General features: G+C 39.1%; 1 protein-coding gene across 1 annotated transcript in view; it reads right to left on the reverse strand.

Annotated features, from left to right (window-relative positions):
• The window catches only part of LOC137621467 (neugrin), an 81,549-nt gene that overhangs the window by 27,267 nt on the left and 27,931 nt on the right, over positions 1–26,351 (reverse strand). Inside the window, exons 2-5 of the mRNA XM_068351795.1 lie at positions 23,119–23,230; positions 20,102–20,240; positions 8,942–9,140; positions 3,764–3,903 (exon numbers count right to left, since the gene is read on the reverse strand). Of these exons, the coding sequence (XP_068207896.1) occupies positions 3,764–3,903; positions 8,942–9,140; positions 20,102–20,240; positions 23,119–23,230 (590 nt within the window). The remainder of the gene's footprint in view (positions 1–3,763; positions 3,904–8,941; positions 9,141–20,101; positions 20,241–23,118; positions 23,231–26,351) is intronic.

The raw sequence follows: 26,351 nt of genomic DNA on the forward strand, positions 1-26,351 counted from the left end.
GGAAACGTCTGTTCGTTGATCAAGGCCTGACGAACCCATAAGTCGTTCGACATTACTTCTCCCCTGGGCTTGGGAGCTTGCAAGAGGTCCCGGACTAGGTGAACGACAGGCACGAACAGACGAACCCTCGGACGCAACACTGTAACACTTTGCGCATATCACTTTATCACTTTGATTTTCTGTTTTGCACTTATTTCACTGAAATCGAAACTTTTACTGATTTCTACCTGAAACACGCAATTCTACCCTAATTAAAAAGGTAGTAATTGCGAAATCAGTCGTATAATGCAGCTCATTAATACTAGCAAAAAACAGAAAACATATATAAAGATAAAAATTTCAGTGGCTGGGAAAGAGACTAAACACTAGTTCAGATAAACTACGTTTACAATCTCTCACCGCACATAGCCTGGGGACAAGAATAAAACCCTAGAAACGTTTTACCTTCTTCCCCGTACAGCGACTAGGGACGAGAGTAACGCGAGAACAACGTTACCCGCTTGAACGAAACGTTTTCTCTCCTCTCTCTCCCTCCGTCTCTATCTCTCTCTCTCTTTCTCTCTTGATTTCGCACCTAAGAGAAGAGCCCAATTATATATCGTCAAAAAAAACATGTTATTTGACTAAAGGAAAAAAACTGAAAGGTTTTCCAATAAAAAGTTCCTTTAATTTAGAATTTAAAACATTAAAGCTAAGAAAGAATGAACAAAACGTCAGAATCGATTACTCTTACTGCAAAGTGAAACCGTGATACACTCTCTCTCTATCGTAACGATAGAGCGCATGTTGAACGTCCTGAACGTCAACAACTGCGTAGTCTAAAAAACTAAACGTTAGTTCATCTTTGAAAACAGTACGAAGACTATCAAAGAAATTCTTTCATAAAACATTAAATTTAAAAAGTTTTAAATTCTTTAAAGGCTAAATACGATATAACGGGCTCAACGTGATTAACTTCGGTTCCAAGTTAGGACCGCCTACTATCAGGAAAGGTCGCATATAAACAAAACATAAAAATTATCTTTATATGTTTATAATAAATGGAAAGTTAATCGAAGAGGCCTAATAAAGGCGGAGAGATATAAAATATATACGTAGATCTATAACGTGTTAAGCAAAATTACTAAAAACCTAAACACACTTCCGTCTAAGGGAAGGGTCGGCCATTTAAAAGTGAAAGAGAGTCCATACTCTCTTTGTCACCCTAATTAAATCTATCCAAAACGAGTTCAAGTTTTGAGATGAAGATAAAACACCTGCATAGCGAAAGCTCAAACCTAGAATAGTGTACTTCACGAAATAGTTGTGAAAACAAATCCAGTTAGTAACAGCGTATTAGTAGGTCTTGCCGGTAGCCCGACAGAGAGAAAATTGGTTCTGTGTTTACATTGAGTACTGAGTACCTGCTAGACAGATGGCGCTGTTGATATACACCCCCTACCTGCATAGCGATCGCTGGCGTATTTTGAACGTAGAGTTTTCTGTCGAGCAACAGAGTTGCAGCCTATATAATCACCGGCTAAGTTTAATATTGAAAAAACTAGATTAACAAGAATTATAACAAAAACAATATGTACAGAATTATAAATAAAGTGATTGATGATACCCATAGACTATAGTAAAAAGGCAGAAAAACTGGTCAACATGGAGGAGCCGATACACCATGCAAGGCTAAATACCCTCCAGGATAGCCACTTCAACTGAAGGGAGGATGGTAAGGATGGTTTTGAGAAGAAAAAGAATCAGAAAAGGAAAAGACAACCTCTTGATAAACCACCAGACATCCACGCCCTTCTATTAAGCCTGCCCAACACACCATTTCAAAAAAACAAGCAGAAGAAAAAAAAATAAGATAGAAAAGTGTGCCCGAGTGTACCCTCAAGCAAGAGAACTCTAACCCAAGACAGTGGAAGACCATGGTACAGAGGCTATGGCAATACCCAAGACTAGAGAACAATGGTTTAATTTTGGAGTGTCCTTCTCCTAAAAGAGCTGCTTACCATAGCTAAAGAGTCTCTTCTACCCTTACCAAGAGGAAAGTACACTGAACAATTGCAGTACAGTAATTAACCCCTTGGGTGAAGAAGTGTTCAGTATCTTATTGTTGTCAGGTGTATGAGGAAAGACGAGAATATGTAAAGAATAGGCCAGACTATTCTGTGTATGTGTAGGCAAAGATAAAGATAAACCATAACCAGAGATAGGGATCCAATGCATTACTGTCTAGCCAGTCAAAGGATCCAATAACTCTCTAGTGGTAGTATCTCAACGGGCAGCTGGTGCCCTGGCCAACCTAATACAGTACCTACTAGGTGGTAAATAAGTGACCGACAGCCATCCAATGCGACATCGCCCAGCCAAAACAAAGGCCTACCCAGTGGAACAACCCTCGTCAGTAAAAGCTGGGTAACCCTAAACATAGCAAGGGTAAAATTGGGTAAAACTGGAGATAACAGCCACAATTAGGGATTAGCCACCAACCCTGAATGCCCATGTGGGGCAACACCACAAACAATTTAACACATCCTACGAGGGTACCCATTGACCCTCATTGCTCTGATCAAGACCTCAAGGAGGCAAACGACAACACCCTCCTGTGGATTCGACATTGGCACGATAAGATATGATGATGATGATTGTATTTGCTACCTAATCCCAATATTGTAAATTCATTTTTATTTTGCACAAACAAGGTGATTGGTGAATAAAAGACTGAGATTGCACATTTAGTTTACACAAACAAAGTGATTGGTGACAAAAAGACGGAGGGTGTACATGGCACTTTTGTCACACAAGTGCTCTCCTTTTATGCACAAAAAAAGTCTGGGGATTATGAGCATAATATGACTGATGTGTTTAAATGAAAAACCTGTTTTATGTTATAAAATCTTAGCTTTTACCACATACAAATAGTGTACAATATTTCTATAAATATCATGTATCACTAGTGTACATAACCCGTCAAAAATGACGGCTAAATATTTAAATAGATACACACACAATATTTAACCCTTCCCACTTGCTCCCCTTTCTTAACTACCACACGGCACTTTGAACAATTTGTGGGAGATTGTCGTTTCCAAGTGGTTGCCACTCAGTGTGACGGGAAAGCAACATACATACATACATACATACATACATACATACATATATATATATATATATATATATATATATATATATATATATATATATATATATACTGTATTATATACATATATATATATATATATATATATATATATATACCTGTATATATATATATATAGACACTTGCTCTTTATTATAAAGGGGAGATTTGGTATGATTAGGTGTATTCATTTTTGGGTCTGAGATTGACTGAGTTTTCTGGCATCCTATTAACGCTGAAAACTTTTCTCATATATGTCACAGGTTAATTGCTTCTCTGCTCCATGCCATTTTGACTCAATAAGTTTTCTTAAAAACTCTGCATTCAGTAAGCAAGGGAAACACCTACTAGAAACACAACTTGCTTATACCTACCACAATGTTTAGTACTTTACATGATCATCTGGCTATAGTAATTTACAATAATGTTTTCACTTCTGAAGTCCTTCAGCTATATATATTTTCAGCAAAATTGTATTGCCTTATATGTCTCACAATATTGACTATCTTAAGATGCTCTATCCATAATAGACTATAAATTATTAAAAAGTGTCAAGATATCTATTTAAAGAAAAAAACTTATACGAGGCAAATTTTTCAGAGGCCAAAAATATCCAACATTCATAAACCATACCTTTTCTTCACAAGCAGTTCCAAGATTCTTGCACTCCCAAGTCGCCCATTTGTATATTTACGCCATTTTGCAATCACAGCTCTATCATGTCGTTCAATATCCTTTTCATTTTCAGGAAGCCATTTAGAAGACAATAGTTTCTGAAATAATAAAATTAGAATTGACTATAAGCAATCATTCTGTACAAAATTAAATTTAGTTTTTACCTCGAATTATGAAGTGAATACAGAAGTACCTCTGTTTACGAGCAAATAGGGATATGAGCATACAAATTATTTTTTTGTGGACAAGTACTATCGAGACTAGCACACAATACACAAATTAGTCACATCGTACAAAAAGTCACCCACACAGTGTTCAGTATAATAGTCTAAACAGGTTCCTTGTGAAAGTTGTACATAGAAGTGTAAAAAAAAGACAACCAAGTGCCGAGAAAGGGTATTTTAACCCTTTTACCCCCAACGCTATTTGGAACTTTCCAACCCTTAACCCCTAGGCGTTTTTTTTTTTCAAGCACATTTTGCAATATATTTTTTTTTAAATTGCTCTAACAGCCTTAATTTTCATCATAGAGAGGTCAGGTTGGTCTCATTATTTTGGAAAATGCCTGAAGTTTCTCATAAAGTCATCTAAAATATGCAAAAAAAATGTAAATAGCAGTTTTTTGCAAGGACGTACCGGTACGTCCATGGTGGTAAAGGGATGAGTTTTGTGAAACGTACCAGTACGTCCATTGGGGGTAAAAGGGTTAAGTGATTCAGCTAGCAATCATGACTGTTGTTAAAGATAGAGAACTCCCCATATTTAACAATTCTCATGGCTGGAGTGTCTTTTTGACACTAGGTGGTTATAATTTTATCAATTACCATCTCAAACCTTTAAAAATGCATGTATATGTGCATTTGTTGAAGTGTGAAGCCCATCAAAGCGAGTTTCCTTTATTTCTTATTGGAAAATTTTTTTTCGTATACAAACATTCTAATTTGTGAGCTCGCTCCCAGAACAAATTAAACTTTTAACCGAGATACTATTATATTTAAAATTTTTAAAACAGCCTTAATACTTCACATAAAAAAAAAATTATTTATGCCTTGCACTACTATTCTGTCACTCAGTAGACCTACCAAAATAATATTTAAAATAACTTGTGCAGTATAAAATTTCAGTGATAACGCAAATGAACAAAATGCCTGCTATGCCAGTCTCTTTTCTATCATTCTTTTTTTCTTTTTTTACAAGTTATTCTACAGCACATGAGGTTCCACGTGCATGACTAAAATGTCAGCAATGCATATAAAATGCAATAGTATTTTTGAAAACACTGAAATTACACTTTGCTTAAATATACTATATAAAAAGTAGATAGAAATTATACAATTGAGGCAATATAAAGGATTACTGTTAACTTGGTCAGAAGCAACTGCTATCTGCTTTCATGTGACAGGACCCGTAAAGGAAACACTTTTCACAAAATTATTCAAATAACAATATTACCCTGACATGATACAACAAGGGAATGTGGAAAATTAACTTTCAGAAACAACTCTCATGCACACTTCCCCCATTACAAGCTAAGAAAACCATGGGAAGACATCTTATGCAGAATAATAAGCAACTATCTGGAAAAAACTATCAGTACTGAATGACTTTAAAAACAGCAATATGAACACCAAGAGTGTTCACAGAAACAAATTTTCCATAAAATCTTTCAGCGTTTTAGTTTGCTGAAAACTAAAATTCTATTGAAATTATAAGAAAAATATCAAGCAGGCCATGCCTATGAACAGACCCATTATTCTATACAGGAGTTTTACTTCATTCTGCATTGAAGCAGGAAGATTGCGAGTTGAAGGAAGGAACTCATTATAAGTAGAGGGTTTTTATGACAATAATCATTACTATCATTTTTAGCTAATGTTACGAGACCACTGATTTATAATTGCTCGTACAGTAGTCTACTGCAGCACAAGTCATGCAAAACATTCAGTGGTCACTAATTTGTTTTTGGTAGCAATGTTGGTAGCCAGAGGAGTTTTGGTCCATAATATTTTGGAAATCTCTTAAACAGCTGCAATTTGCCTGTCTTTAGTCCTGCAAGGCATACTACTAGTGGTACTCACACATGAGAGATGGTGGTCTCATGCCAAATGTTCCAAATGTTTTGTTCTGCAATGGTTGGATACTATTCTGTCTGGGTGTAAATACAGTAGGCGAAAATTGATAATTTTATTTTTCCCTCAACTGTGGTAATTACAGTGAACCCTCGTTTATCGCGGTAGATAGGTTCCAGTCGCGGCTGCGATAGGTGAAAATCCGCGAAGTAGTGACACCATATTTACCTATTTATTCAACATGTATATTCAGACTTTTAAAACCTTCCCTTGTACGTAGTTCTGTTAACAAACTACCCTTTAATGTACAGAACACTTAATGCATGTACTACAGTACCCTAAACTAAAACAGGCACAAATATTAAAGGTGATTTTATATCATGCATTTCCTAAACACGCTAAAAAGCACGATAAAAAATGGCAACCAATGTTTTGTTTACATTTATCTCTGATCATAATGAAGAAACAAACTGGAGGTAGAGCTTTGCTTATTACCCAGACATATTTCCCATACTTTTCCCTTAGAACTACATCACATCTTCCTACTTTAGATATATATATATATATATATATATATATATATATATATATATATATATATATATATATATATATATATATATATATATATATATATATATATGTGTGTGTGTGTGTATATATATATATTTATATGTATACACATATACATACCTACATATATACATAAATACATGCATAAATATATATATATATATATATATATTACTGTATATATATGGGTTATGGAAAAAATCCGCGAAGTGGTGAATCCGCGATGGTCGAACCGCGAAGTAGCGAGGGTTCACTGTATAAATTCAACCAGCATGACAATATTCCATAAAGTTTGTTTCAATAGGGAGCTTCTATTATTGTTGTTGTTCTTACTTGCTAAGCTACAACCCTAGTTGGAAAAGCAGGATGCTACAAGCCCAGGGGGCCCCAAAAAGGAAAATAGCCCAGTGAGGAAAGGAAACAAGGAAAAATAAAATATTTTAGGAACAGTAACAACATTAAAATAAATAAGCCAGCCACTGAGGGGGGGGGGGGCAAGCCAGCCTCAACTTGGTGCCGGTCTCAAGCCGGGGTAAATGGGGAGGGTTGGCGGCAGGAATGGCATCCGGCCATGAAAAATTAACCAAAACCAATATGGTCAGTGGAGATGGTGGATGACCTTTGATCAAAGGGATTAACCGGTGATGTAGTGTGGGACAGAGGTAGATAGAGAACACTGGCCAGAAACATCAACCCCACATAAAAGTGGGAAAAGATGCAGACAAAGAAGAACATTATTTAAATAAATATCTCCTATATAAACTATAAAAATTGTAACAAAACAAGAGGAAGGGAAATAAGATAAAATATTCTGCCTGAGTATACCCTCTAGCAGGAGAACTCTAACCCAAGAGACAGAGGAAGATAATGGTACAAAGGCTAGGGCACTACCTAAGACTAGAGAACAATGGTTTGATTTTGGAGTGTCCTCCTAGAAGAACTGCTTACCATAGCTAAAGAGTCTCTTCTACCCTTACCAAGAGGAAAGTTGCCACTGAAAAATTACAGTGCAGTAGTTAACCCCTTGAGTAAAGAAGAATTGTTTGGTAATCTCAGTGTTGTCAGGTGTATGAGGACAGAGTTGAATCTGTAAAGAACAGGCCAAACTATTCGGTGTGTATATAGACAGAGGGAAAGTAAACCGTAACCAGAGAGAAGGATCAAATGTAGTACTGTCTGGCCAGTCAAAGGACTCCATAACTCTCTAGCGGTAATATCTCAATGGGTGGCTGGTGCCCTGGCCAACCTACTGCCTACTAACTAAGAGTTTATGCTCTTCTAAAAGAGAAACATTTTCCTATTGGTAAGTATCAGTAACCTTATTTTATTGACTTTCAGAACCAAAGATTTTTCATTATCCTTACTGTTATATTATGTAACAGTCTTCCTGGCCTGGTTATGAATATTGATGCTTAAAGGTTTAAGAAGTTATCAATGTTACTTAATGGTGTCAAACATACTTTGTATTTTTTAAGTTTTAAATTTTCCAATCTTCATTTACTGCATATTGCTTTAGTTTGTAATTATAATTTTGATAGTTTTTAAGTAATCAACATTATAATAATTAGCATTTTATATTATTTTTAGTGTCTGATTAATTATTATTATTATTAATATTACTAGCCAAGCTACAACCCTAGTTGGAAAAGCAAGATGCTATAAGCCCAAGGGCTCCAACAGGGAAAAATAGCCCAATGAGGAAAGGAAATAAGGAAATAAATAAATGATGAGAACAAGTTAACGATAAATCATTCTAAAACAGTAACAAAGTCAAAACAGATATGTCCTATATAAACTATTAACAACGTCAAAAACAGTTATGTCATATATAAACTATAAAAAGACTCATGTCAGCCCGGTCAACATAAAATCATTTGCTCCAACTTTGAACTTTTGAAGTTCTACTGATTCAACTACCCAATTAGGAAGATCATTCCACAGCTTGGTAACAGCTGGAATAAAACTTCTAGAATACTGTGCAGTATTGAGCCTCATGATGGAGAAGGCCTAGCTATTAGAATTAAATGCCTGCCTAGTATTACGAACAGGATAGAATTGTCCAGAGAGATCTGAATGTAAAGGATGGTCAGAGTTATGAAAAATCTTATGCAACATGCATGATGAACTAATTGAACGACGGTGCCAAAACTTAATATCTAGATGTTTTTATCTCTATATATTAATATTTTTAACTTTTGCTTATCAAAAGGTTCATTCCAAATTTTGCTCTCTGTTTTTCTACTTATATTTATGTATTTCTTTGCCAACTACAATACAGTATATTTATCAATTTGCTTTTTCAACTGCATTACCAGATGACCTTTAACCTTTCTCCAACATTTTTGTGAAAACTACTGACCAACTTGATACCAAGAACAATACAATACATTTAATGTGTTTTCATCTTAAAGATATAACAAGCTATATCATCAATGATATATGATTTATACACAAACTGTATCACACATGTTCAATAAATTCCAAGTAACCTTACCTGAACTCCATTAGGAGAAATTGGAAAGGCTACTGATAATGCTTCAGGTGTCCATTGCTCAGGATCTTTATGATGTAGGTATTTTAGCTGTTCCTTCATTTCCCAAGTCAGTAGATTATCTTCAGCTGGTTCATATTTCTTGAAATACTTCTGCCTTATAGTTTTTTGCTGAATGAAATTCTGATGTTTAACAGCATCGCTGAAGGGAATATCAAACAAAAAGATGCATCAAACTTAAAGACTTACTGCATACTGTATTCAAATTTCATCCAATAATAATTTCACAAAAGAAATTACCTATTAAATACTACAAATTTTATATAATTTGTATTTTTCCTAACCATACAAACCTGAGTTACTTGTATGGGGTTATTACTAATCAGGTTTTCTACGACCGGCCAATCAAAATTTTAGTTGATTGCGTAATACTTCATGTTGGGTAAACACATATCTTCACAAAACTCACCTGGTCGACTTGCGGGGCAGTTGAGGGGGGAACCTTCGATAAATGAATTGAATTGAATATTGGATTTAGGCATTAAGCCAAGCACTGGGGCATCAACGGCCATTCAGCGCTATATAACGAAAATCATTTAATCATATCTGTATACTCACACCATTTAGTATCATTTTAACCTTTAATACAAATCGCAACACTTTCATACAATAAAATCTAGATGTGAAATAAATAGGGATTAAAAGGGTAAAATAAATAAATAAATTAATAAAATCAATTATAGCTCGTAATATAACCCAATACTTTGTATAAATTTTCTCAAGTTCAGGGTATTACAGTTTTCCCCCAGTATATCTCTTAAAGGTTTGTCCTGGATTAAATGTGTCCTCCTCTGAAGATTAAAAACAGGACAATCGACTAAAATATGTTTAACATCCATTGTCACTTGACAGGTATTACAAAGAGGGGCCTGTCTCCCTTCCCCACTCCCTTCGATAAATGACTCGGGTTTGTATAGCTAGGAAAATACAAATAAAAATTTTGTAGTTTATTCCTACATGGATACAAATTTCCGAGTCATTTATATGGGGAGTCTTCCTTAGTAGGGAGGAAGTCTCCGTGAAGTTAATAGGTAAACCCTTCTTCCCAGAAAGATCTAATTACTATAAGTAATAGCAAGAGGATAGTGCAGTAGTCTCGTAAATAGGCAGGGCCAAACTTCCAATTCTTGAGTTAAAACGTTTTCTGATACAGTTACTATTAATAATAGTAAGTGATCTAAGAGAACCCCCAGGGAACGGAGTAGCTGGCTCATAAAGAGGCCATGGTGTTTGTTCACGTCCCAAAAAGGTAATCTTCACCAGGGGTAAAGTGATACGAACATAAAGTGTTACATAATAAAAGAGTAGCAATTTTTTAGTATAAAGTATCACCAAATACTAAAGAAATTGAGGCACACTTACTTGCACTGGGGTGAACACCCCATGGCAAACTTCAAGTCCAGTCAAGATCATTGTCCACCACAGAGATCCTTCTAGCCAATTATGTCAGAATGATGAGGCCTGGGCTAGAACTGGCATATGACCTGTGAGAGCTAACAGTTAGATCATAGTTGTGCTGTCACCACAACACCCAATGAGAGGATGTCCAAAGGCTTGATTGAGCCATCTTTAAGGTAAATGTCCAACGGTGGGTTTTCCCTTTTATCTACCAGCTTGATGACTAGCATTAATGTATGGTTTTGTAGAACACTGGGGTTGTGGTAAACCCACATGTATCATGTGCTCGTGGGAGGGTCCCTCGTGACACATCCCCTGAGGATTTATAAGCTCTTATGATAGTTTCTATCTATCAAACAGAGATGGTGCTCCTGAACACATTCTTTCGGAAGTGTCCAAAGCTCGCAAAAAACCTGGTTTTGGAGACTAATATAATAAGAGTGATTTTGAGGAACGTTAAGGTTGTGGCAAGCCCATCTAGATTATATGTTCGAGGGTGGGTCCCTGGCGACGCTTCCCCTGGGGATGCATAGGTTCTGATATTCTCTATTACTTGGAGAAAGAAAGTGTCACTGACTACTTTCTTCTGGAAAGGTCAGAGCTTGTGAACAAAAAAGGGAGTGGTACGTCACAGCTATTTGTTTGATCAGAAACTCGCACTGCTCTACAGAACAAAATAACTAGTTGTCGTGTGATCAGGATTCTCCTTGAGAGACTAGAAAAAAATAGCAGATTTCTGATGTCGTGTTATTGCGGGGGGATCACCGGCGACTCTTCCCCTAAAGATAATAAGCTTCGTGTTATGCTTTAGCCAACAGGGTGTCAATGTTCAGGAAGAGCAGCTTTGGATCTTATCTTAGGGCACCAACAGGACAACATCCTTAGTATCCCTGGGCAAAGGTGTCGTAGCACTCTCTTCGTCCCTGGACTTCTTGAGAGGCAAGCTTGTGAAAAATTATATTTTCAATTTAAAATAAATTTTTGAATATACTTACCCGGTGAATATATATATAGCTTACGTCTCCGACGGTCGACAGATTCCAAAAACTCGCGAGCGATCGCCATGAAGGCTGCCGGGTGTGCCCACCAGTGCCGACTATCGGCCAGATACCGCATATACTTCTCCATAAGTTCAGTTCTTCTCAGTCCGTAGGGTCTCTATCGGGGAGGAAGGGAGGGCCTTTAATTATATATATTCACTGGGTAAGTATATTCAAAAATTTATTTTAAATTGAAAATATCATTTTTAAATATCAAACTTAGCCGGTGAATATATATATAGCTGATTCACACCCATGGTGGTGGGTAGAGACCAGTATTAAAACAATAAAGGCGTATATGCTCAAGAGTTTTTGACAAATATTCAAAAAACAAACTTAAGTATAGGTACCTGATAAGGAAGCTGACTCTGATGAATACTCTGACTCATTAGTCTGCTATCCTTATGAAGCCCAGCGATCCTCTCAGGATGCTGAAAGACTTCTAGGAGCTGTTATAATCAGGGTGAACACCCCTACAACAGGACCTCATCAATACCCTTAATCTGGGCGCTCTCAAGAAACAATATTTTGACCACCCGCCAAATCAAAAGATTGCGAAAGACTTCTTAGTCTCCCGTACAACCCAAAACAAGATTAAAAATTTCAAGAGAAGATTAAAAGGATATTGGGATTAAGGGAATGTAGTGGTACGAATGGTCCCAACGTGTAGCAGTCCTCATAAAGAGTCTGGACATCTTTCAAGTACATTAATATGAAGCGAACACCTACTTGCTTCTCCAAAAGGTCACGTCCATAATACTTCTAAGGGATCTATTTTGTTTAAATACTACTGAAGTTGCTACCGCTCTAACTTCATGAGCCTTAACTTTAAGCAAATTACGATCCTTCTCACTTAAATGAGAGTGTGCCTCTCTAATCAATAGTCTAATAAAATAAGACAACGCATTCTTCGACATAGGCAAAGAGTGCTTTTTAACGGAGCACCATAAGGCCTCTGAAAAACCTCACAGCAGTTTAGTTCTAGATAAATAAAACTAAGAGTTCTAACGGGGCACAGCACTCTTTCAACTTCATTCCCAACAATCTCAGATAGACTGGGAAGTTCAAACGATTTAGGCCATGGACGAGACGGAAGTTCATTTTTGGCCAAAAAACCAAGCTGAAGAGAGCATACTGCTTTATTAGCGGAGAAGCCGATATTCTTGCTAAAAGCATGTATCTCACTAACCCTTTTCGCAGAAGCCAAGCTCACCAAGAAAAGTGTCTTGAGGGTAAGATCCTTCAGGGAGGCCGAACTTAACGGTTCAAACCTGTCTGACATAAGGAACTGCAGGACCACGTCCAAGTTCCAAGTTCCAAGCATGAGTAGAAATATGACGCTCCTTGGAAGTCTCGAAAGACTTAAGAAGGTCTTGAAGATCTTTGTTATTAGATAGATCCAAATTTCTATGCCTGAAAACAGAAGCTAACATGCTTCTGTAGCCTTTAATGGTAGATGCAGAAAGGGAGCGACCATTTCTCAGATAAAGCAGAAAATCTACAATCTGCGCTACAGAGGTACTGGAAGAGGAAATAAAGGAGGACTTGCACCAGTCTCTAAATACCTCCCATTTAGATAGATAAATCCTGATGGTAGAGGATCTTCTAGCCCTCGCGATCGCTCTAGCTGCCTCCTTCGAAAACCCTCGAGCTCTAGAGAGTCTTTCGATAGTCTGAAGGCAGGTAGACGAGGCGCGGGGAGGCTTTGATGAAATCTCTTTACGCGAGGCTGACGCAGGAGATCCATCCGCAACGGTAGACTTCTTGGAATGTCTACTAGCCATAGAAGTACCTCTGTGAACCACTCACTCGCGGGCCAGAGAGGAGCAACCAACGTCAACCTGGTCCCTTCGTGAGAGGTGAACTTCTGAAGAACCTTGTCTAGGATCTTGAATGGTGGGAAGGCATAGATGTCTAGGCGAGACCAGTCCAGCAGGAAAGCGTCTATGTGGGCTGCCTCTGGATCTGGAACTGGAGAGCAGTAAGTTGAGAGCCTCTTTGTCAGTGAAGTCGCAAAAAGATCTATGGTGGGTTGACCCCATGTCATCCATAGCTTCTCGCACACAGTCTTGTGCAACGTCCACTCCATGGAGATGACTTGTCCTCTTCTGCTGAGGCAGTCCGCTAAAACATTCATTTCTCCTTGCACAAAACTTGTCAAAAGAGAGATGTTACTTGCCTTAAATGGAGTTCCTTCTGATCCGTGGACCAAAGACCCGAGCATTCCAGACTGTCCAGTGGCACTCCCTAACCAAAATCCGATGCATCTGAATACAACACATGGTTTGGGTTCTTGATCGCAAGAGAAAGACCTTCTCGAAGTCTGATGTTGCTGTCCCACCAAGTCAGACATGTCTAGACTGAGTTGGAGATTGGGATAGAGATACTCTCTAAGCCCTTCTCCTTGTTCCAATGGTTTAGGTGAAATTGGAAAGGGCAAAGGTTGAGTCTCCCCAGAGAGATAAACTGCTCCAGCGATGAAAGAGTTCCCACGAGGCTCGTTCAAACTCTTACAGAGCAACTGTTTTTCTCTTGCAAGTGACGGACTTTTAACAGAGCTTGTTCCATTCTTGTGGGAGACGAAAAGGCCCGAAAAATTCGACACTGTATCTCCATCCCCCAAATAAAGAATAGTCTGGGATGGAGTACTGTAAGTTACGACTTCTCTACGTTCACTATGAGACCTAGCTCCTTGGTTAGGTCTAATGTCCATTTGAGGTTCTCCAGACAGCGATTTAATGACGACGTCCTGATTAGCCAGTCGTCAAAATAAAGGGAAGCTCTGATCCCTGAAAAAATGTAGAAAGCTTGCTACATTTTGCATGAGCCTTGTAAAAACAAGAGGAGCAGGACTGAGGCCGAAGCACAGTGCTCGAAATTGGTACACTACTTTCCCGTCCACAAACCTCAGATATTGTTGAAAGTTTGGATGAATCGGGATGTGGAAGTATGCATCCTGAAGGTCGAGAGAGACCATCCAGTCGCCTTCCCTTACTGCTGCCAAGACAGATTTGGTAGTCTTCATCGTGAACTTTGTCTTGACAATGAACACATTGAGTGCACTTACATCTTAAGTACTCCTGCAGTGAACGTGGCTGCCAGTTCATTGGAGCCATCCCTTATAGCCTTGTTCATGCATGACATAATTTGTACAGCAATACATTGTCAGCTGGAGAGACCTTCTTACTTAAGGCTCCCAGGGACCAATCCAAAAAATTAAATACTTCAAACGCTCGAAAAACTCCTTTCAAGAGATGGTCTAGCTCTGAAGAAGACCACAAAATCTTGGAGCGTCTCATGGCTAGACGACGAGGAGAGTCCACTAGGCTTAAGAAGTCTCCCTGGGCAGAGGCAGGTACTCCCAAGCCGAGAACTTCTCCTGTGTCACACCAGACGCTCGAGCAAGAAGCTAATTAAGAAGGAGGAAAAGCAAAAGCAGACTTTCCTAAACTTCTCCTGGATTCCAACCAGTCTCCCAGTAAGAGCATGGCTCTCTTGGAAGAACGAGAGAGAACTAACTTCGTATATGTAGGAGTCGAAGAAAGTCATGCCAAGAGTAAACTCAGACAGCGGAGAACGTGGAGCAGCCGTTACAAAACGAGTAGGACAAAATTTCCCTAAAGAAATTCATAATTTTAAAAACAAGGGATTGTTGGACAACCCTAGGTTACTCCTCTTCTGAATGAATCCCCAAAGGTACATTAGTTTAAAGGGGGTCATCAACTTCTTCAGAAGGCACATCATCTGGTAAATCTAAAGTCTTGCGAGAAGGAGATTTATATTCAGAATGACGTGAAGGAAAAGCCTGACAGGCTACATCAACTTGTATATGAACAGAAGTTAAAGTTGGAGGGTCGATGTCACGTTGTGACTGCAGAGAATGTTATTCTACTACACGTCGTGACAGAAGTGACTGACGTTCAAACGTCACGTAGTAACAGCGGTGACTGCTGTTCGATGCTATATCGTGACTACGGTGACTGACCCTCGACGTCACGTCGTGTCTACCGCTCAACGTCACGTCGCGTCTGCGGTGTCTGCAGCTCAACGTCACGCTGTGACTGCGGTGGCTGACGTTCAAACATCACGTAGTAACAGCGGTGACTGCTGTTCGATGCTATATCGTGACTACGGTGACTGACCCTCGACGTCACGTCGTGTCTACGGTGTCTACCGCTCAACGTCACGTCGTGTCTGCAGCTCAACGTCACGCTGTGACTGCGGTGGCTGACGTTCAAAGTCTCGGAGGAACTGCAGTGACTGCTGATCAAAATTATGACTCGACTTAACTGACTGTCGATCAAAGTTACATCAAGATTTATGCTCCGCATCTCGTTTAACAGCAAAGCTGACACTAGGGATAACGTCAGCGTGACGTAACAAATCTCGTTTAGAAGGTTGAAGACCTGAATCACGTATCCCAGAACCGTGACGTACAAAAAGCAAAGGATCCTTTCGCACAGGAACAGGATCTTAAGCTTTCATTAAAGAAGAAAGCTTTAACAGCATATCTTGCAAAACACTTAACTTCGGATCAACCGCACTCTGAATAGATCGTGACGTCGGAAACGTCTGTACATGAACGTCTACGCCATGAACGGGACTCTCATGATGACTACAGCTAGGACGTTGAACTTGTTCTGAAGGAACTAATTAACGTTTCAACCGTCTCGAAACCTTACGCCAAGGTTTTTAAAGAGACGAATCATCGGAAGACGAGGAGAACTTCGTCTCTCCTGTCTTATGGCAAGGACGTACTTGAAGAGCAACGTCTGATGCCTTTGAGGGAAAGTTTGTTCGTTGGTTTACACCTCTCACTCCCTTAGGTCCTCCGACATTCCTTCTCCCTGGTGTAGGGGAGCCTGAAAGAGGTCTCGGACTAGGTAAGTGACAAGCACGAACAAACAAACCCTCCGCAACACTGAACATGTTTTTCGCACTTTCTTCACTGACATTGCATTTTTTAATAATTTCACATTAGACATGAATAAAGCTGATTTCTACCTGAAGCACGCAATTCTCCCTTAAATCAAAAGGGTAGAATTGCGAAAAATGTCGTATGATGTAAGCTCATTAGTACAAAATGAAACACACATGCAAAAATTAATAAACATATACATATATATAGAATAAAACGGAAATATATAAAGTTAAAAAGATCAGTGACTTGGGAGGAGACTAAAACTAAATCACTAAGGACAACGTTTTCAATCTCTCACCGTACAGTGCCTTGGGATGAGAATAAAAACTAGAACGTTATATATATTCTCTCTCTCTCTCTCTCTCTCTCTCTCTCTCTCTCTCTCTCTCTCTCTCTCTCTCTCTCTCTCTCTCTCCGTACAGAGACTTGGGACGAGAGTAAATATCTGCGAGAATAAAGATTTGGATCGTTCTCTCTCTCTCTCGCTCTCTTGCCACTCACAAGAGAAAGGCTCACTCACTCTTCGTCAATAAAAGGTTATTTGACTAAAGGAAAATACTAAAAGGACTAAGAAATTGAAAATTAACATGTTCCTTTAAATTAGTATCTAAAAAACTTCAGTTTGTAAGAAGAATGAACAAAGCGTCAAAAACGATTTACTCTTACTGCAAAGTGAAACCGTGATTCTCTCTTTCTCTATCATAACGATAGAGTGCAAACTGCGTAGCATAAATAAACCAAACGTTAGTTCATCTTTGAAAACAGCACGAAGACTATTCAAAGTATAAATTTCTTAAAATATTTTCTAAAAATATTCATCTCATCAATCTAAACAAATATAAAAGTTGAAAGGGCTCAACGTTGTTTAACTTCGCTTTCCAAGTCCGTACCGCCTACAAAGAATAGGCATAGGTCGCTTCTAAACAAAAATATAAAATTTATCTCGGTGTTCAGTATAAATGGAAAGGGAATCGAAGAGGCCTAATAAAGGCGGGTGAGATATAAAACATATAGAGGTAAATCTATAAATATCAACAATTATTTATAAAGTGATAAAATAATTACTAAGAGCCTTTAACACACTTCCGTACACTGAGGGAAGGGTCGGCCATCTTTTCTCTATGAAAAATCCAGAGAGAGTTTAAAAAAGCAAGGGTAAAAAATTTTTCTCTCCTTTCAAAAGCATTTCTTTTGAAGATCGTATTGCTTGAGAATAATCCAACACGGCGAAAGCCATAAAACCATGAACAAGTACTTCACCAATCAGTAGAAAGTTGAGGTTAAGCGCAAGCGGAACCAATGCTGTCACTACCACCGACAGAGAAGAACTGAACTTATGGAGAAGTATATGTGGTATCTGGCCGATAGTCGGCGCTGGTGGGCACACCCGGCAGCCTTCATGGCAATCGCTCGCGAGTTTTTGGAATCTGTCGACCGTCGGAGACGTAAGCTATATATATATTCACCGGCTAAGTTTAATATTTAAAAAGTCCAAGTAAAATGCCTCCTTAGAACCTACTTTCTGCTATGCTACAGTAGTTGATACGGCAGGTTCTTATTTACTCAGCAATATGTCTGAAGGTGCGATCCAAACTGGTTCTATCAGAGCCTAAAATTATCCACGTATAAGATCTCTTTTGGAGATCTTGAACCCCTATGGTGTGAGGGTAGAAGGTATCGCCTCCCAGTGAAGTAACTTGCCTCTTTGGCTCACACCTTCATGGATTCAACTTGATTGGGATAATGCCCAATTTTTCCCATAAAGGATCTACACATGATGTTTTTGGTAAACCGACTGTACCTGGCACGATTCTAGGAATTGATCTAACCTAGATATGTGTGCTACAGGAGCACTTGGGAGCTGAAACAGGTAATCCTGTCCTAGAACCTATGTTTGCCGTAGCAAGCTGCAGTCTAGGATCGGTGGGGGGGGGGACTTTTTCCTCTATTGGAAATGTAGAGGCTACTTTTAGAGCTTCAGAAAGCCCTGTTGCCTCATCTAAATAGGGCATAGTGACAGAAGAGACTTTAATTATGTGGCAATAACTGCACTTCCCTACAGAGGGTAGGTGCCAAGGGTTCACGAGAGGCGCAACACCTGGGTTACAGGTGCTTGAGCTAAATGATCTTGCGCTCTACCCCAAAAGGGTAAGCTGAAACAGCTATCAGGGAGCGAGTGCATACCAAGGGGAGGTGAGCTGGAAGTGCGTGCTGTTGGCAATTGGTAGCACACTTTCGTCCATTCCAAGTGAGAGGATGGGTTACACCTGCCGCATAAGCACAGGTAACTGTACGTGCTGGAGATTATGCAAGACTCTTGCAGATACAGTACAGTATTGCAATGACTGGCAAACTGTGTTTCCTGAAGAGCTCACTGGTGATCTTCTGGGGTTCCAAAGAGATGGAGCGTTCTGGCGTCAAAACGCGCTGGGGCTTCTGAGCTACCTGGATAGTAAGACCACCAGGTTAGTAGAATAAGTAATTGCAATCATATCTGCCGAGGATCCCCAAAGGGTCAACAAGCTTAGAGGGAAAGTAGGGATCCCCAATACAGTACTGTGCTGAGAGACGGGCTGCTCAGCACACACATTCTTCCCTGCAAGAAAAATTGCTGGGGAGACACTCAAGCGCACATCAACCCACAGGTCTGCAGATGGACAAGACCTTGTGGGAGAGGAGGAAAGTCCTGGGGACAAGAGACTGACAAAGAGAGAACACCTCCTCTGAGCTCTAGAAGGGGAGAAAGCCAAAGTCATCCGAGGCAGGAGCAGATACGCTCTCCAGCTGAGACCTCTGAATCAACACCTCCGCCAGCCTTTCCCCAAGACACGAAGAAAGCCAAAGTAGATGCAAAATCTTGCACGCTAGACTCCCCTCGAGAGGAAGCTTCTTGCCTTCAAGGTTTTCCTAATGTTAAAGGGCCACCGCTCTTGGTCGATCTCCCTCCGGAGGAAGAAGACCGGAAAGAGCCAGAGGGTAGAGTACCAGGTTAGAGAAGTCGCGAGTTCTTTGATTTTGAGGAAGACCCCAGAGGCAAAGAATCCCTTTTAGACTTCTTCCTCTTCCTGTTGTACAACTCCCACTGGGAGGATGGACAATCCCGACATTACTGCAAGGAGACACCTACATGTAAATGTGTCCACTGCATGAAAAGCAAAGAAGGCGAAGAACAGTCTCCAGCTTAAACATGAATGTGCCGTGCCCACGGCCAGACAGGCCAGCACAAGTTCACACGTCCGGCATACCTCACTGAAACACACAACACCTAAACCTGAAAAGAAAAAGAAAAAAGTTAGGTAATAGCCAGTAAATCCACAGCGATGTGAAAATGTCTGTTCACAACAGTGGCTGAAATCAAAATAGTTTGTCAGTGAGTAAGCAAGGGGGTGCTTCCCCACTACTGACTGTTAACAATGAGTTGGTTGTTGACACTACATTATAAAAGTTTAATGGCCATATTCCAACTACCTGTACGCTGTTATCAATCTTCAATGTAAAGAATGAGGGTTTGTATTCATGTACGAACAAAGCAATGTTATTCATCAGTAAATCTCTTAGGAAAAGTCATTCAGCTTAGAATAATCAGCATGCCACCAAAAATTTTTGACAGCAGATAACAGATAATAAAAGATTGAATATTCTTCAAAATCTGACATAAAATAGTACTTCATAAATACTTAATTCTTAGTAAAGAAGTCACAGGCATCATTACCAGATGAAATAGTTTAAAAATCAAACACTTACCTATCAAGATTACTCACATGATGCTGTAATTCTTCTAGAGAAGCATCTGCAAAATCGTCCTCAAGGGAATATTGCGAGAGATCATCCATCTCATGTTGGGATAAATCAGTGATTCTGTTTGGGCTGCGCATTTGTCTCACTGAAAAAAAAAAACACATAATATCAGGTACTACATGAAAAACGGAGAATATTAAGAACTAATGAAAATAAATTCTTGAATCAATTTGAATTCTTTCCTAGTTACACCAATCTCATCATCATCATCAGCCGTTACTAGTCCACTGCTGAACAAAGGCCTCAGACAAGTTCTTCCTCTTGCATCTGTTTATGGTCTCCACAAACTTTCTTAGTTCGTCAATCATTGTCTTCTCTTCCTTCCCCTGCTTCTTTTATAATCTCTAGGGACCCATTCTGTTATTCTAAATGTCCATCTATTGTCTGTCATTCTCATTATATGTCCTGGCCATGTCCATTTCTTATTTTACATGCTGTTGGAATATCCTCCATTTTAGTTGGCTCTCTTTTTCCATCTTTTAGACGCATTATTCCCATCATTATTCTTTCCATAGCTCTTTGAATTATAACTAGCATATGTTCTAAGGATTTAGTAAGGCTCCAAGTTTCTGAGGCATAAGATATTGGTAGGACCATCTCAATTATATACTTTTCTTTTTAGAGAAAGTGGCATTTTACTTTCATAATCTCATTTTATTTACCAAATTCACTCCATCCCATGCTTATCTTTAGGGGTTCATCCCTAACTCTTATTTGTTGTCTCTACATTTTCAGTGAACATTATCTTAGTTTTACTCAAATTCATTTTCTTGCCTACATTTCTGTTTCCTCTATTCAAATCTTCTACTATCTTTTAATTCCTCCCATGATTCACTAAACACAACTATGTCATCTGCAAATCTTATGTTGTTAAGATATTCCCCATTCATATTAATTACATTTTCCCAATATAAATTCTTAAAAACTTCTTCTAGGCATGCTGTGAATAATTTTGGAGATGGGGTCTCCTTGTCTTATTCTCTTCTTAATTGTAAATTTATCTTTATGAAGTTATAGAATTTCTGTACTTCCTGTACAGTATATATCTACAGGGTATCTTCAAGTGTTCTAACATAAGATTCTCCTATTCTTTATTTTTGAAGGGTTTTCATTACTGCTGAAGTTTTTTACAGAATCAAAGCTTTCTTATAGTCTATAAATGTCATACGTAGTGGTTTGTCCTATTCTGTTGATTTTTTCATTAGCTGGTTAATTACATGGATATGATCAGTTGTTGAATACCTACTTCTGAAGTCTGCCTGCTCTCTCAGTTGATTAAAGTCTAGCTATTTTTCTATTCTGCCTAATATGAAAATACTGTATATATTGAGAGTAAACTTATTATGATGTAGCTTTTCCAAGCTGTAGATTTAGAATAATCTAAGTCCTTTTAAATGACAGTCTTGTCCAGCATAAGATGAAATGGCCATTAAATGGTCTATACGGTAGTTAAGTAACAAGTCTACAAGATCAAGTAACAAGTGTGCGAGAGGAATCCACCATACAACACCTGACTGAGTCAAACTATTATTGACCTTCAACATTAGGACTAAGAGGGGCAGATGAAGGGGGGGGGAGGAATTTAATATACAGATGTTGGCTTGTATAGCTAAGAAAAATACAAATTGCTTAAAAAAAAATTATTTGTTCCTATGCATTTAAAAAAAATTCCTAATTTTAATTAGGAGACTCCTTGCTAGGAGGCCGTCCTTATGATCTGGACTGGAGGGATTTTTCTCCTAGAAACGTGCCATTCTCCCCCAGTACTAGGTTGGAAGCAAGGGAGATGACTCTTATAACCTCCTAATCATCTAGTCAAGACTCTTCTGTGACCTGGTACAGAGTTTCTTATAACTAATTGCTAGCCCAGTCTCTAACAACTACTACAGCTATTAGAGACTGAGCTAGAAATTAGTTATAAGAAACTTTGTACCAGGTCACAGAAGAATCTTGTCTCCTTTAGACTATAGTAAATCCCCTTGATAAGGACTTTCAAAGATAAGAATCTGTATGTATGATAGATAAAAGAAGTAACTTCTTTTAAAAGTATCCTACTACATATGAATTCTCAATACGTATGTAGTCTACCTCACTAGAGTTAACAAGACCAGCTGACTGAAAGCAATGGAGAATCAGGGGTTTGGGTTATGAGCTGGATGCCGTAGTTGATCATGTTTAACTTGAGAACTAGTTGATCATGTTTAACTTGAGAACATTTTAAGTCAAAGAACACACTCTTGAAATGGATCTTGTTCCTATGTGGGGGAATTACTATATGTCATTACTGCACCCATTCTACCACAGCTTGAATGAGACAAGGGACTCCTGTTAATATACTCTGTTATCCAGCTACAGGGCAATTGACTTTCTGTACTCTTTAACAGGATGTATTGGTATAATAAAATTGTCATTCATATGGACATAACTACAAAGAAACTAGATTAAAAGTGCCTGGTACTTTCTTTTCATAGTGGATGCCAATTGGCATTAGAAGACTCTACTAAACGGATGAGGAAAGTGCCAAAATAATCTATTATGCGGGCAAGTCCAAAACAGAAGGATGACCTAGAGGGCGTGCGTGGTAGGTGTCGGTGGCGTGGTCCAACTGTGTTCTCTAGGGCCTGTTACAGCCCTTCCCTTTGATGAAGGTATTATCTAAATGGAAGACAGCCTGTGAATAGTGGTTTTCACACGCCCCTGTTGTATACACGACACCCACAAGGTGCTCGCGCGAGGGTAGTAACCTTTGCATTCCATGCTTTTATCTTTCTCTAGTATATTTGGAAGATTTATATTAGAAAAGTGTAAAGAAGGACTTCTTTCACCGGCCGTCACAGGTCTCTTCCCAGAAAAAGATTTTTCCTTCGTCAAAATCCCTTTTAACAAATAAAATTTTGTAATTAATACAGACATGTATATAGATATCAATATTACGAATAAAACACAGACATAATATACTATACCATATTGAGAAGTAGCGGTGTTAATTTTCCTATTGAAAAATATTGGGTTCATATACCATTGAAGTACTGATGCCCCTGTCCGTATAGTTTTCTCTGCACCTCTCAAAAACATCTGCAAAATTAGGACATTTTTATTAATTAATACAGCATGAGTGAGGACATAAAAATTTGTTTTTTGTTCAATACATGATGTCGCTATTGTTCCTAAGATTCTTCACAGCCCAATATCATATTCTGAATCATTATGATTAATTACTGAACCAATGCTTAATAAGAAAGTGAATAAGATGTAAAAATATACTGTACAATACACAACATGAGACCAAAAAACTGTAACTTTTATCAATTGATTACTATTAGTTTGATCCTGATAGGAAAGAATTTCATCCAATTTACAGTATCAGTGAAAACATTAACACCACAGACTTGATACAAACTATATATCACTTGCTCATTAAGTGACACATCCAATCATCAACCAAGTCTCACTCGCATGCCACTATCATCGCTACTATCACCCCAAATATATCATATTACTACTGGTGTAAAATTTAAGTAACAGTCACACTGGTAAAAATTAGTGACAAATCATCTGAGTTAAAAAGAAAAGGAACAGCCAAGCTTTCCTCAGACGATGGAAATTGTCTGTAATCAATACTTGCTAAATACCGAGATTCAGGGTGAAATTTTGAGCACTTGACCGTATTTCTGAAGAGATAATACTATCACACAGCACTGTAGTAAATTAATGGAAAGAAAGCGAATACTACAAATTTTATATAATTTGTATTTTTCCCAGCTATACAAACCTGAGTCATTTATATGGGTAACTACTAATCATGTTTTCTACAACTGGCCAATCAAAAATTGGGTTGACTGCCTCATACTTCATTACTGGGTAAACACACCACATGCACAAGGAGCAAGAGGACATTTTCTCAAAACTTCTCTTCACAACACTCGTCTGGTCAAAGCCTTGTGGGACAGTTGAGGCGGGACATTTGATAAATGACTTGGGTTTGTTTAGCTAGGAAAAATAAAAACTATATAAAATTTATAGTTTATTCCTATATGGATACAAACTTCTGAGTCATTTATATGGGGAGTCTTTCTTAGGAAGGAGGAAGTCTCTGTGACCGTGAAGTTAAGAGGTATGCCCTCCTTTCTGGAAGATCTAATTACTGTAAGTAATAGCAAGAGAGCAGTGTGAACAGTCAAGAGAACAGAGTAGCCGGCTCATAAAGAGGCAAGGCAAAACTTCCGATTCTCCTCAGGACTGAAGTCTCCATGAAGCTGAGAGTTATACCCTTCTCTGATACAATTACTATAAGTAATAATATGCTGCAGTGTGTTTAAGGTAATACCTCAAACTCCTCACTGGACAAAGTAACAGTTGATATGGATCATTGGTTACAGAAAGAAGACTCCCAATCTGAAAGGGACCGAATCTAGGATCCGCTACTTGAGGATTTTGAGTTTTAGCAATAAAGTCAGGGACAAAGCGGAGTATCACCTACCCCCATCCCCTTGAATGGACGACATCATAGAATAGACTAAGAAGTTCACTAACTTTCTTTGCCAAAGCTTAAATGAGTAGAAATACCGTCTTTAAAGTGAGTTGGCGATCTGTTGCCTGGCGTAATGGTTCGTGGGGAGCACTCTTCAGAGACTGAAGTACGCGAACCATGTTCTAAGGGTGAAGTCTAACTTCCTACGGGGGACAAGTGATCTCGTAACTTCATATGAGGAGAGACAACTCCAACGAAGAGGAAAGATCAACTCATTTCAGTCTAAAGTCCATGCTTAAGGCTGAGCGGTAGCCTTTCACTGCCGAAACCGAAGAGTTTTTCCTCCCAAAGGTTACAAGGAACTCTGCTATTACTGAAATAAGTGGGATTGAGGGGAGAGATACCCCTTAGACGACACCAGCCACGAAAGACAGTCCACTTCGCCTGGTAGACTGATGCAATAGATCTTCCTAAGTATCCAGACATCCTTCTCACAACTTGTTGCGAAAAGCCTCTCTGTGAGATGCTGGATAGTCTCCAGGCATGAAGACGAAGAGAAGATACTACCTTGTGATAGATGCTAGTGTGTGGTTGTCTGTGAGAAGATCTTGTCGTAAAGGGAATTCTCTTGGAAGCTCTATCAGGAGCTGCAGAAGGTCCGGGAACCACTCTGCATGATGCCATAGTGGAGCCATGAGTCATGAATAGATTATTGGATGCTCTGGTCTTGTTGAGCACCCTTCGCATCAGACAGAACGGGGGAAATGCATACACATCAATGTTGTCCCACCATTGTTGGAGCCATGAGAGTCATTAATAGATTATTGGATGCTCTGGTCTTGTTGAGCACCCTTTGCATCAGACAGAACAGGGGAAATACATACACATCAATGTTGTCCCACCATTGTTGGAATGCATCTTGCCAGAGATCCTAAGGGTCCAGGACTGGGGAACAGTAGAGCAGGAGCCTGAAGTTCAGGGATGTCACGAACAGGTCCACAGTTGGGGAACCCCACTAAGTCAGGACTTTGTTGACTATCATATGATTCAAAAACCATTAGGAGCCCACAATCTGAGTCGCTCTGCTCAGATTGTCTGCGAGCACATTCCTCTTGCCTGGAATGAAGCGAACTGATAAGGACACCAAATATTCTTCCATCCATCTTAACATCTCTACTGCTAGGTGGCATAGGAGCTGCATCAAGATACCTCCTTGCTTATTTACATAGGCCATTACTGTAGTGTTGTCGCTCATCAACACCACAGAATAACCCCCCAGGAACTGTTGGAGAACTAGGAAGGCTGCTCTTATCTCTAAGAGATTAATGTGCTGGTACCTTTTGGGCTCAGACCATAGCCCTGAGGCCATGTGGTGCTACATGTGGGGCCCCCACCTTTCTTTGGATGCGTCAGTATAGAGCATCAATTCCGAGGGTGGGACTAGAAGATCTATCCCTTTGCAGAGGCTCTCTTCCGTCACCCACCAATGAAGATCCATTCTTTGCTCCTGCCCCATAGGGACTAATGTATCCAGAAAGCTGGTATGTTGGCTCCACCTGGATTTCAGCTGCCACTGAAGAGATCAGATCCTGAGGCGGCCATTGAGTGCTATATGGACCAGGGATGTTAGGTGACCTAGGAGACACAACCACTCTTGAGCTGGAAGCTCTTTTCGTCTGAGGAAGGGGCTTGCAACCTCCCTCAGCCTGTGTACTCTGTCGTTTG

Source organism: Palaemon carinicauda, chromosome 28, assembly GCF_036898095.1.
Source record: "Palaemon carinicauda isolate YSFRI2023 chromosome 28, ASM3689809v2, whole genome shotgun sequence".
In the NCBI taxonomy this organism is placed as follows: Eukaryota; Metazoa; Arthropoda; class Malacostraca; order Decapoda; family Palaemonidae; genus Palaemon; species Palaemon carinicauda.